Source organism: Podarcis raffonei, chromosome 5 (genome assembly GCF_027172205.1).
Source record: "Podarcis raffonei isolate rPodRaf1 chromosome 5, rPodRaf1.pri, whole genome shotgun sequence".
Classification (NCBI taxonomy): Eukaryota; Metazoa; Chordata; class Lepidosauria; order Squamata; family Lacertidae; genus Podarcis; species Podarcis raffonei.
Window position 1 is genome coordinate 51,797,220 of NC_070606.1, and position 13,626 is coordinate 51,810,845.

The following is a 13,626-nucleotide window of genomic DNA, read 5'->3' on the forward strand; positions in this document are numbered from 1 at the left end:
GGACAACTGCTGCTGGTGGCACGTGGTCTACTGTGCACAGTGAGGGGCCTCCAGCAGCAGAACCCCTTCATCAGCAGGAACAAGTGGAGCAGCCTTTCTCAACCTGTGGGTCCCCAGATGTTGTTGAACTAAAACTCCCATCACCCCTAGCTTGTAAGGACAAAGCTCAGGGATGATGGGAGTTGTAGTCCAACAACATCTGGGGACCCACAGGTTGAGAACCCACTGCGTGGAGGATATTTTCACCAAATCCTAACCCCCATAATAGAATTGAATAGCTTGTGTCCTCTGCACTGGCTGAAATATTTGCCTGAATAACTACAGACAGACCAAGAGACTTTAATTGTGTTGCATCACCCACAACAACACCACTGCAGTTATGAGAATTCTCTCACTAATTCAGAATGACCTTTCAAAATCCATTGGGTTTATTCCCAGTTCCCAAGGAAACTGAAGATGTTCCCGCCAAGTATCTCATTTCTTTTTCTCTCTTATACGAGCAAGTGCTCTTTCCTTTGCTGAAGATGATTCAGCATGCCAAAGCATTCACATACCGAATGTGGAAGGTGGTAGTTATAGAAGGCACTTAATACTACACAGAGTGAAAATTGTAATTGCTCCCCCCCCCCTCCTGAAAGCCAAAATACACATTGTCAAAACTTGTTGTTGAAGCAGCTTCATTAGGGCTGCCTTTTGTCTGCATTTGTACTTGGATTGCACCCTCCTTAACTGTGAGAGTTCTTACTGGTTTAGGTTTTAGGTGGAGTCCATAAAAACAATGATTGCTTAAGATCCATTTCCCTTTTGATTTCTTTCATAGAAGGTTACTGATGCCAAAATAAGCAGGAAAGAAAGCAATGCTTTAAGTGTAGAGATGTTTCTTTCTTTTATGCTTGCCTGCCAGATGGAGATTTTCTGTTGATAGGATGTGCTGCTGCTTTAGCAGTATGTGTTACCAAATTGGTTTTAATGAAATGTTGTTGTTTTTTTCCACTAGGATTTTTTTTTTTTTACATTTCTGTGTATCTAGTTGCTCCTCCAATTGCCCTTTTTATTGCACATTCATGGTAATCTGTGCCCCGGGTGCTATCAGGGTATTTGTGCACCATGCCTCTTTCAGTCCTGTTTTGCACCTGCAAATGTTTTGGGGGCTGTCACGCTGCTTCATTTTCATTCACTGTATATGCTGTAACTTCTTGCTGAACTCCCATAACTTTTCATATTACAATTGTTCTGGATTGTTTTTGTCCCACTTTTGGTGGGATTAAGCCCCTCCAGACAACAATAATGGGCACATCCAGACCACATATTTAAACCACTTTTAACAAACAATTTTCCTTCTCAGGGATCTTTGGGAATTGAGAAAGGAGGGGTTTTCTAACCATTCTTAGCACCCTTAGCAGACTGCAGTTCCCAGGATTCTTTGAAGGAAATGCTGGTATTTATAGTAGTATAGAAGTGCTTTAAATATGTAGTGTGGGTAAGCCCAATGTGGTAGCCTTGGGGAAGCATCATAGAACAACTAATAAAGCAGAATAATTCCACTGTGAGTGCATTAGTATTATGTTAAGACCAGCAATAAAATGCCAGTCTGGAGGGACCCTGAGAGAAACCATTGCCATTTTCATTCTTTCTTCCCTTTTCTTTGTTTTATGGCAGCATTCCTCATCTGATTTCTTTTATCCAAAGAGTTTGGTTCTTCGCAGGCCACGCTCATCAGAGGTTTGCAGTTGAGAATTTATACACTTCTTATCTGACAGTTCTGTGGGAGGATATCTGATTTCTGCACTCATGTTTGCAGCTTCTGCTGTTGATACCACTTCCTCCTTTACCATCACCTCACTCGAGCACTTACTTTTTCTTTTGAAATTGTGCGCTTGATTTTGAATTTGCAAATGTACACTTGATTTTGAATTTCTGCACTTAATACTGTGTGTTTCCTAAAAACCGGCACACAAGAAGTAGAGTTTTGATGTTTTGTTTCTAATGTACATGTATGGCAAAAGTTACAAAAATCTATCATTTTGGATAATGGAAATGCTACATTGCATGATTCCTTTACTGATTATTCAGGGGTTTTTTATTCATGTATTTCCTGAGGAAACAATTGTCATAACATTTGTCATCAGTGGAAGTCAGTTCAATAAAAGGTATTGCATTCCCTTGCTTGAACGTTCTCTGTTGGACAACAAGACTTATAGACAAGTAATGTTCATGAGTCTTGACCTCCATGGAGAACATTCAAGGGAGAAAAGGCTGTGCCTTCTTTCTACTCTATAGATTGGTGAGAATTCAGTGATCTCCTGGAATAAAAATGGCTTCTGTCACATGCAGCTTTCAAGAGAGAGAAATCATCCAAACCAAGACATTTTTCAGCAAAAGGGACACTTTTTGACTCTTGCTTTGTACTCAGACTCCAGCTGGCAACCCATACCAACCCCACAACACAGTACTTGACATATTCCCTCCTCTTCTCCTTTACCTTTCACTTTGAAGGAGGAGATGTTAAAACAAGTACTACCACCTCTGTTTCCTGTTCTCCTCAAACTTCCTGGGCTAGGATTGAAGCAGGCATTCATATGCATGAAATATCCCAAGTCCCCACTTGCATTTATGAGGTCTAATGATATACCCAGACATTGTTGGTTTGTATCTTGGGAGCAGCATGGTCCTCTATATATATCCCACAGTTGGTACATATTTTCTCTCTCTAGGAGTTTCCCAAGACCAGCTTAACGGGGGTGTTCCCCATTCTCGTTAAATTAATTAATGTATATGTGTAAAGGAACCAATGGTGTGGTTTCACGGGTGTGGTTTTGTTTCACAGGGAGCTGGGGTGTTGTATTTGTGACTGTGTGCCCAATTTGTCTGGCTTATACCCATCACAGTTACTTAGCTATTGCTGAAATGGTTGCTTATAATCAAGTCTCCTGTCTAAGGTTACATTCAGCAGTAGAAGCGCCAATCAGTCTTAGATTCTCAAAGCTTGCCAGATGTTTCCTGGGAAATTTAGAAAGCCATTTTGCAAGCAATCACTTTATTAGGTTCAAACATTGGGTACACCCTGAAACTTTTAAAGATTATAAATGGCAAAGTGGTGGCTTTAAAAATAAGTTTGCTGTGCTGTTACAAATTTAATCATGCTCTTTGGAAGAACGTTTCTTGAGCAGTTTTACAAGTACAGTTTGTTGGCTTCTCTGGCAAAGGTTCTGAACTTCTTGCACTCTTTAACAGCGATGTGAAAAACTGAAATGTAGCAGATTAAGTTTTTCCTGTCGCTACATCTTTAATGATAGGAAAGCTTTGCCTGCTGAATTTAACATGCAGCGATTAAAGGTATGTGTGCAGCTAAAGTGGTTGTGGGGAAACCTGGTTTATGTTTTTGAACAATGGATCATTGAAAACTTTAAACAGCCTCGTTGACTTTGCTGAACTTCACTTTACAAGTGAAGGGTAGTATCTCAGCTATCTCTGGTCATGTGTGTTTAATTATTGGTGTTCATCCATCTCCTTCAGTATTCTTTCCTTCCTCCTGCTTCAGGTGGATCGGGTGTTCTTTTTTATACGTACACGAGAATGAAAAGTGTCAGTAGGTTCAAAATTGCTGCACCTGGCAAGAAAAGCATAAGAGCCAGGGGAAGCTTGTGGAAATGATGGGAAAGCATGATACATATGCTAAAGCTTCGTTTCATTTTGGAAGTCTATCTTCAGCAGCATAGCCTATCAGGAATTGGTGGTTAAGACATAGCAAATTCTGTATCCTGTTGCACGCATGGTGACAATCTGGCCAGCACCCCTTCCAGGAGCTACAGATTTAGCATCTCTTTGCAGTTAGATTAATAGGTAGAAGTCATCTGTTGTGAGATTTCAATCCCAATTTTTGTATTTTTATTAAACCCAACATAGTCAAGTATGATAGTTACTGTACTGGATATGCAATATTGTTAACATGCAGAACTTATACACCTCCTGCAGTTTCTTTTAAAATCCCTGAAGCCCAAGGCATATACGGATAGAATTGGCTGTTTCCACTGGTTCCACAGGTCTTTGGGCCACTTCCTAACAAGCGTAACATTTTAGAAGAACCTGACACTGAGTTAAATGGTGAACTGAGTGCCATACTATATGGGATGCCAGGTAATCTATTACTGGACTCTTGCCTCCTCATCACCCCCTTTTTAAGGGAAATGTAGGTGTTGTGAGTGCAGGGTTCAAGACTGATTGCAGCATCACTGAAGAAGGAAGTGCTTAAACCTTTTTAATGGGTAATTTGTGTGTTCAAAATGCTGTTCCCAGCATTTGAGAAAGCAGCATAGGCAAGGCAATTTAACTGCAAAAACACGCATTCCTAGCTCTCTCTTGAGTGTGCCAAAACCTGAATCTCCCTAAGAAATATGCTGGGAGGTTGCCTACTAGTTTGTTGGTGTCACATGTAGTTCAGCCATGAACTTCCACTAAAGCAGCAGAGCTGATGTTGCACACAGTGACCTCATTCACACGTAATGATGACCTATCAACCTTAGGCTCCACTGTGGCCAGAAGGAGGAGTTTGGAACTTTTTGCTTCCATTTTGATGAACCACAGCTTGATACGGTTGTCAGAACAAGGACAGACTGGTTAATCTTCACTATGATTTTCTGAACCAAGCCAACTTCAAACTATAGGTTTTTAATCCTGCTTGTTTCAACTGACTATAACTTAATAACAGTTAAGAGCTCAGAGGAAATGCTAAACTGTGGTTAATCTAAAATGGTCCTTGTAGCTGTATTGTAGTGGAAGAGGGGAGTGCATGAGCTTTTTGCAACTGATTCTCATAATAGTAAACCATGACATTTGAAAACAGGCAGTGACAACTTATCTGAGAGGTGCCCTAAAATTTTAATTAAAATGAATATGATCCGCACTGCATCTTAATTTGTTTCCACAGAGCTATTGTTTTGAACTGTTTCTAGCAATGTTAAATGACTGTAGAATAACTTTGCAAACCAAAACCAAATTGTTCCCTTCTTCTCCAGCTGTTTTCACCACCTTGTATAATGAACTCCATCAAAAAACTAAGGCAGGTACTGTAAGCAGCACTGGAACAGTGTCCTTATACCTTATAGTAGTGCATCCAGTTGGCTTGATGTTCAAGGGATTCTTCCAGTTATGGTGTACTTACCCCATACTTTTCCATAGAGCATGACTTGAACATCTGTAATGTAGAAATGGGCCACCATCACATCACTGTATCAGGATGATGTGGATGACTCAAGTGCTTTAAGAAGCTATCTGTCCATATTATGTGCAGTGCATGGCAAAACTAATGTTAAGGCAAAGCAGAGGCGCCTTTAATTAAGATGTAAACCCACCCAACTTAAATAACAAGGGAAATACATTTGGGGGGGGGAGATTTTGGTTTTCATAGAGTGCCATATTTTTCGCTCTATAACACGCACCCGACCATAACACGCACATAGTTTTTAGAGGAGGAAAATCCGTAGGCATGCCACCCGTAGGCATTCCCTCCATAACACGCACAGACATTTCCCCTTACTTTTTAGGAGGAAAAAAGTGAGTGTTATGGTGCAAAAAATACGGTATATGCTATAATCGACTTGCTGCAACCGTAGCAGCACATGGCACAATATGCCCTTCATGCAAAAGGAACATGAATATCCTTTTGCTTTGGGCTCATCGATGCAAGAAACAAACACAAAGCTATAACATATATTTAGAGAGGAACAATCATCATGAGCAGTGTTCAAGCTGTACTTTGATGATTAAACTCCCTGGGCCATTGGCATCTTTCATATACTAGTCTGCCTAAAACAAATGCATAGTGCTCCCCGCCTGTGGTTTATTGAATTGACAACATTAACTTGGGGGTGGGGATTGAATATAAGTTCTACAGTACTTATTACACCTGAAATTAAGGCAGAATTTCAGCTTAGGTCGAGGTGTTAATCCCTTGATTGGTGTTTTGACCTACAAACAGGTTACTTTCATTCTAAGAGGTTCCTTCTAAGTAATTTCCCTAATAAGTATTCATAGGGTTGCAGAGTTGAGAGACGTAGTTGAGAAGACAGCATGGCAGCAAATGTAGTCTTCATGTTCAAAGGCTGGGAAATAAGCCAAACAAAACAAATGATTGTTTTACAGCAATTGCAATGTATCCTCTTCAGGTGGAATAGCAGTCTTTGGGGGAAAGTGCAAAATCCTGATGAATTTCAGAGTATCTGGTAATTTGGAAACACTTGGAAAAACATTGTTTAAAAACTCCTTCAGTAATAACGAGCCACAGGGTTGAAGGAGAGGGTCTGAATAAGTATAATTGTTAAAATAAGGAAATGGTCCTAAAATACAAGTTGTCTCTTCAAATGAAGAGTTGTAAATCTATGCAGAGAGGTGGCAATTGTAGGATTAATGTAGAAAGCTGATAATTATAGAGAAGGAGGTTAAATGCAAAAGCCTGGCTGTTCAGAAATATGTCAGCTAAGTTTAAGGTTTTCACGTGGATGCAAAATGATAACAGCCAAATGAGATCAAGTTGAGGGATGCTGAATGGCAGAGCTACAGATAGTCATTTTGCTAAAGGTCAAAATAACAGAAAGCTGGTAAGGGACCAAAGTTGAATTGTGATAAACAGAGGGGTGGACCAAGGAAGAAAACAGTGGCGAAGTAGAAAAAAAGAAAAACAAGGCCACCGCTTTCTTAGTATTTTTGAAATGTTTTCACCGTAATCATTCCACATGAAAGCTTAATAATAAAGTACATACCAAATTTGGGTTTGTATAATGCACAAAACATGAGGCGCTAATGATGCTTCTCCACCCCCTTACAAGAACAAAAATGGTGTTGCTGATATGTCTGCCTCTGAGCAGAAAGCCAGCACTGAGCTGTGGCCAGATTACTGAGTCTGAGGGTCATTCTGTTCTGCTTGGTGGTGGTATTTTCATAGAATTTTTAAAGAGTTGGGACCCTGAGGATCATCTAGTCCAACTGCCAGTGATGCAGGAATATACAACTGTCCCATACCTTGGCATTATCTACCCATCTATCATGCCACGACCTTGGCATTATCATATACCCAACCTCAAGTTATGTTGTAAACCACTGTGATACATTTTTATGATACAGTGGTATATAACTATTTTATAAATAAATGATAACAAATTTGCTAGCCCAACATTTAAATGCATCCCATTTTAAAAACAACAACTCAGCACTCCTATTTTGCTTACCAATTGTAAAACAGGCCAGTATGTCGTAGTGGTTGGAGTGTTGGATTGGGGCCTGGGAGGCATGGGTTGAAATCCACACTCAGCCGTGAAACTCACTGGGTGACCTTGGGCCAGTCGCTGTCTCTCAGCCTAACTTAGCTCTTGTGAGGATAAAGTGGGAGAGCTATGTGCCCCACCTTGAAGAAAGGGAAGATAAAAATGTGATAAATAAAAAAGAAATAAAGAAATGCTTGTATAAAGCTGGGAATTGGACTTCCGACAGAAAGGCTGAGGGGTCTGTTACTGGAAATCTCTTCTAAAAGATAAGGAACTTCAACTAGCTTTGCTTTTTGTCTTCTCACTCTGGAAATATTTGTGTTCTGGAGGGCGCACTGCGCTCTTCCGTCCAGGATGCAATCTCTGTTCTTTGGCCTTGGTTTCTGGCTAGTGAGAGACAAGGACAAGTTCACCAAGAGTTTAATTAAAAGGCAGAAGGAGGCGAAGCACCACTGCATTCCCTTTTAATGATTTATTTTAGTCTTGAAAGGGCATGGAATTGTTTGCTGGGGGAGACAAAATGTCTTCATTGCTAAGACAACAGGGCTGATTCTTCTTAATCCTGATCAACCCCTGACTGTGCCATATTGTAGATGAGAATACGTATTCAGATGTGCACCCCATTACATTTACAGTAATGTGGAGAGACAGTATTGACATTTGGATCCAGGTTCAGATGAAAGGCTGTGTTGCCAAGGTATGGCAGTTGGCTTGGCAGTGGAGACATTCTCTCCCCATACCAAGCACGGCTTCATTTGCCCTCAGTGATGTCATTAACTGCTTGCCAAATCCAATTGACTAAATGGCATCGTGAAGTTATTGTATTTCCCAAGTGGCCCTTGATTGGCTTGGATTGCTAGAGAAGAAAAAACCCAGCCAGAAAAATAAAAGGTACTGGAAGAGCAGCAGTACTGGAGAAAGAGGATGCAAACTGAATTGCTGCAAACATAGGTGAAACAGGCATTATTTGTGTGTTGGGATGGCAACCCTGGAAAACCCTGCCTCCATATCAAGGGTAAAGATTTTGCAGCAGTCTAATTGAAATATCTCATTACCCTGACGTTGTCAAACTGCCCCCCACCCAAAAAACCCCCAAAATATTTAAGGATGTTCTTAGTTTTGTATCTACAAAGCTCACAATTGCATAGTTGGAGGGAAGTACTTAATTTCCTTTGAAGATAAATCCTCATTGCCATAGCAGTTTAGCTGGATGCTTTGCATATCTTTATAATTCTATTCTTGCATGTTGATCTTTCATTTGGAGTAATTAACTTTTCATTTATTTGACATATTTTTGCAAAACTTAATGTATTGCTATGCTTTATTTTAATTTTGCTATGGTTGAATAGACACTCTCAGTGTTCGTTCTGTTTGTTTGGTTGATTGGTTTTGCATGCTTGTAGCATATACATTTTATGAAATAAATAAATAAATAAAATAAATTTAGCTTGACTAAGAAAAGGATCCATATTGGCTGTTGCTCTTGAAAAGTGAAATAATAATCACACTCAAAATTACTTGTTGCTCAGTTAGACCACAATTATCCTTCCATTTTTATATTGCTTAAACTTGTTTTGCCATTAGAAGAGCTCAGGCTGCTGCCCTGTGCACATTTTATCCAGGAGGAAGCCTAGCTCCCAAAATACAAAAAAACTTGCTTCTATGTAAACAGACTTAAGTTCAGGAAATTCATGAGTGGGCTTCAATTTGAATCTGCAGCTTACTAGTTCATAGCATGTGATCTTAACCACAAATATACAATCTACGTGATGCAAATAACAATTAGCGTAGGAAAGAGGGATAAACAATGTCACTTGGAAGCTTTTAGTGGGAGGGAGGATGGATGGACACTAGCAGGAGATGTGGTAGAGTTGCCTTCTATATAGCTTTTGGCCCTTTGAAGACTGTAGTATTGATTGACTGGTGGATTGATTTTAATTTCTATACCAATTAGAACTATCTCTAAGTGGTGTACAAAAAACCAAAAGCAACAATAGACGACTGAAACAAAATATTACAAAAATACACAAGTTACATATTAAAATGTTACAGTAATACAAAGTTACACACACACACGCGCACACACACACACACACACACACACACACACTCATTTTCCTTCTGACACACCCTTCTTCCCAGCCTCCAGGTGCTGAGCCAGAGTCCAAACAAGCTCTCAGCTCAGCCACAAAAGTCTGAAAGGGGTATATTTAAAAACCATAACACCAAAATACCATTATCTTGTAACTTTCCCAAAGTTGTATCAATGTGGGCTATTTCTTTTACATGTTGCAGCTGTCCACGTTGCTGCTATATCTGCAATGATTCCTCCTTAATATAAATGTTAAGTGATACACTGTTAGGGCACATATTCCATTAACTACTCGGGTCCCAAGGTGTGTAAGATGTTGTAGTTAAAAATTTGGCACCTTGGAATGAGCCTGGAAACACACTTCAGGTCACTGCAAGTGGGCAAGGACTAGCATTATGAGCCAGCTGAAATTTCTAAACCATCTTTAAAGGCAGCCTCATTGCAATAATCTAAACAAGGTTACCAGATCATAGCTAGACCACTGAAACCTTTGAAACCATCATATCCCTATAGTGGTGTTCATCTAAGACTGAGATGGGGAACCTGTGGCTCTCCAGAAGTTGCTGAACTCTTAACTCCCATCAGTCCTAGCCAGTATTACCGGTGGTTAGGGATGATAGGAGTTGTAATCTAACAACATCTGAGGGGTCATAGTTTCCCCATCCCTGATGTCAGGAATGTTAGGTGGAACGTGTGGTATTGCAGGCAGGTTCTGGACCCTAACCACAAATGTTAGCTGACTGCCAACACTTTCAAACAACAACATTCCCAACTATAGACAAGGATAGTATTCTGGTGGTTTGGTGTTTTATGCTGTTACTCTTGCTAGTTGTGTATGCGTAGAAAGCTCTTGCCTGTCAACAAAATGCAGAACCCCCCCTTCACAAAAGAAACCCAGCCTGCTTCACAAGATCCAGATGAAAACATTACGGTTTTCATTGAAAAAATGTTGACATGGTCTTTTGAAAAACTACCTTTTCTGTGTTTCAAATAGGATATATAATGCAGCCACGCCTTTGCAGCTTATTTCTTTGTTGCTGTTGTTATTGTTACAGCCTACAAGAACATCTTTGGAAAGTATTTATTCCAGGCCTGGATCCAGTATACCTGGCTCACCAGGCCACTCAATCTATGTAAGTATAATTTTGTCTTACCTTTTTATTTATTAATGATACCTTATGGAGACGTAGCAGCTGGGATTTGTCACCTGTGAGATGAGAACTCCAGTGTTTTCACCAGGCAGGCTCGAAACCTCAGCCAGAAATGCATGCCTTTCAAAGCCTTTGAAATGTTACTTTCCGGGTTATTGATCCAGTGGTAGGTATTGCCAACAATATGCTTTGAGTAAAAATTGAAACTGACAGATTCCATTCTATTCTTTATTGAGTGGCTGAGAAGAAACAAGGCTTGAAGACTTTCTTTACATGCATGGGATGTCACACCAAGCTTATGTGCTGAAATATATAGCAGGAGTAGTTTCCCCCTCATAGAGCAACAATTCCCACCACTGCTAACAAGCTATGTTCCCCACAATTCTTTGTGGAGATTTTAAATATGTGTTGAATGTGCTTTAAACATACAGAATGGATAGCAACTGACCCATAGATCTGTGATTTTCGGAAACAGCCTGGCATATGCTATGGCAGCTAGTAAAGTTGACAGAGGACTTTCTGTTCATATCAACTGGGGCACATGCCTAAATCAGGACTCTTTATGAACTGCTAGTTTCAAATTACAGAGCACACTTTGGCGTGAAGCCAACGTATTCAAATGGGTGGATTCAGAGCCTTCAGCAAATTTGGAAAAGTCAGCTCCTCATTACATTGCATAGCCTCTAATCTGCAGTTCTAGGGAACCTTTATATATTATTCTGATGCACAAGGGAATAATTAAAATGTCTTGTCTTAAACGCAGTAGCTTAAAAATGTTCAGACATGAATGCTTGGGCTTCAACAAAAGTGGCTTTTAAAAGTTGTAGTTGCACAGACACATTTCAGTTATGGCTAGAAATTATTCCAAAACAAGTTTGAGGAAGACATAGTAGCATGCACATCTCTTTGTAACATACTTTTAGCTGCTAGCTTTCGTAAGCCTGTGCTATGACAGAAAGAAGTCAAGTAATACAGGCAAAAAGAATGAACATTATTTTTACTGATAGCTTCATGAATAGCAATATTCAGCAGTTACTCCCATTTATCCAGATATTTGATTCCCTCCCCACAAAATGTTTTAGATTATCCCAGCCATTTAATCTCTCCCCCTCTTCCACTTAAAATCAGACAAATTAACCTTAAGAATTTGGCACACTTCTCTCTATTCTATGGTGTTGTAACAATAGCCTCACAACCATATGAATGTTGTGTGTGCAGTAAGCCCACTGTGTTCATTGGGGCTTACTCCCAGAAAAAAAATGTAGAGGGTTGCAGCCTAAAGCTGTAATTTTATTCACACTTAGGACCTTTTGAGGTGGGTGCATTTTCAATAGCTGTCATTGATCCAATAATAGTGCATTAATCGTGAATTTATACTGTCCCTGTATCATTCTGCTTTATTAGTTGTTCTGTGATGCTTCCCCAGTGTTACTGAATTATTACTGTGTGGAGCAGCACTTGTGAGCTATAGTGCAACAAAAACAGAGCAAGAAATAAACTGGAATATTTGTGGTATGAAAACTTGAGGGTTTCCAGAAGGAAGTTACAGGGCATGTGCTGATCAGAAGTGAAGTAGGCACAAACATGATTGAAAGCTGATTCATGAAGGCACAATAAAAAGGACATCTGGTGGGGCCCTTACCTGGGAATAAGCCCAACAGAAATTAGCAGGATGTACTTCCTAGAAAGCAGACATAGAACTGTGCTATTAGGCTGCAATCCTAAACATTGACTACGTGACTAATTGACTACTAAAGCATTGACTACTTCTATATTCCAACTTCATGGAATGAGTATTGGTCTTTATGCAGCCAAAATGGCACCACCCATGTACAAAGGAGGCAAACTCTCATTTCCTTCCCCAGTGTTAAAACAGTGCGTGCCTGAGTCACCCAGCCTACTGCCATAAAAACCTGTTGGAATCAGTGAGTGCACAGCAGGCTTCCTGGCAAAGTTTGCTTGAAGGTGAATGCAGGAGGAGGAGGAAGAAAGAGATTAATGAAAAGACATGAGAATGTAGGGGGCTGGATCTGAGACAGCTTCGGGTGGAAGGTGTTGAGCAATAACACAAAGCAGAAACTGGAACCGGGTGTGTGTGAGGTGAATAAACCAAAGCGGGTAGGAGAAGATGCAGCTAGGTGTAGGAAGCAGGAGATAGGAGAAGATGGAGGAGGGGTGATGAAGTTGGGTGGGGAAAGAGGCAGACTGAGGGAGGGAAGAGAGGTGGAGACAGAAATGGCAGGACAACTGACAAAGGAGATTGGAGGGTGAAAGGGTAAGTGTGAAATGGGAGACACATGAGGAAAGAGATGCAGAATGACTCCTGGGGAAGGGAAGTGAGAGGAAGAAATGTGGGGGTTGTGTGGGGGACTAAACGCACCAAACAACCCACACAGCATTTCTTTGGAGGGCTCCGCTTGTTGTTGTACTCTTGTAATCAGGGTGCATCCTAATGTGTCACAGTGTTTCGTATATTCTTAATAGGGAATAATCATAATAATACTTTTATTTATATCCCACCCTCATTGGCTGAAGTCGGGCTGAGGGCGGCTAACATTAGATATATAACATTAGTGTAAAATCAAACAATAATTAAATTACTTCCTAAAAACAGGTCTTTTAAACAGAATGTGGATTAAGTGAGTTTACTAACAATTATTTATGGAACATATAAATTTGGCTTACATATAAATGGATATTTTAGTGTGCTGAAGTTATCAAGATGCACCATGTGGGAAGAAGGACCTGTAAATTCTGAAATGGGCCTGGTGTGCTTAAGAGATGCCCATTTCCATGAGGTTTTTATGGACAACTTGTGAGATGTCATCATTTTAACCATGTTTGCTGGGCAAAATGAGGACAGGCATAAAGTAAATCCTATGGTTACACACAGCTCACTGCCAAGGGAGATGCAGCAAAATCCAATTCAATTGTAGACCCAATTTGTTTTCTTTCTTTTATTTGTTCTTTTATTAAGGAAGAACATTTATTAGCCAATGTGGAGTCATTTTTAGTTAAACTCTCAAAAACTGACCTGTACTGGTTTCTTCTGGGGGAAAGGGGAATTGTTTTAGACTGCTTTATACTTCAATATTTTGCAAATAAATCATTTCATATATTATAA

General features: G+C 40.0%; 1 protein-coding gene across 29 annotated transcripts in view; it reads left to right on the forward strand.

Moving 5' to 3' along the window:
• The window catches only part of ABLIM1 (actin binding LIM protein 1), a 205,634-nt gene that overhangs the window by 147,116 nt on the left and 44,892 nt on the right, over positions 1 to 13,626 (forward strand). For 24 of the 29 annotated variants that reach the window (XM_053389134.1, XM_053389127.1, XM_053389129.1 and 21 more), the window contains 2 exons: positions 1,660 to 1,722; positions 10,407 to 10,484. In XM_053389134.1, the coding sequence (XP_053245109.1) occupies positions 1,660 to 1,722; positions 10,407 to 10,484 (141 nt within the window). Of the gene's footprint in view, positions 1 to 1,659; positions 1,723 to 5,015; positions 5,064 to 10,406; positions 10,485 to 13,626 lie in introns of all 29 variants that reach the window. The other 5 variants (XM_053389116.1, XM_053389120.1, XM_053389112.1 and 2 more) reach the window with 2 other exon arrangements.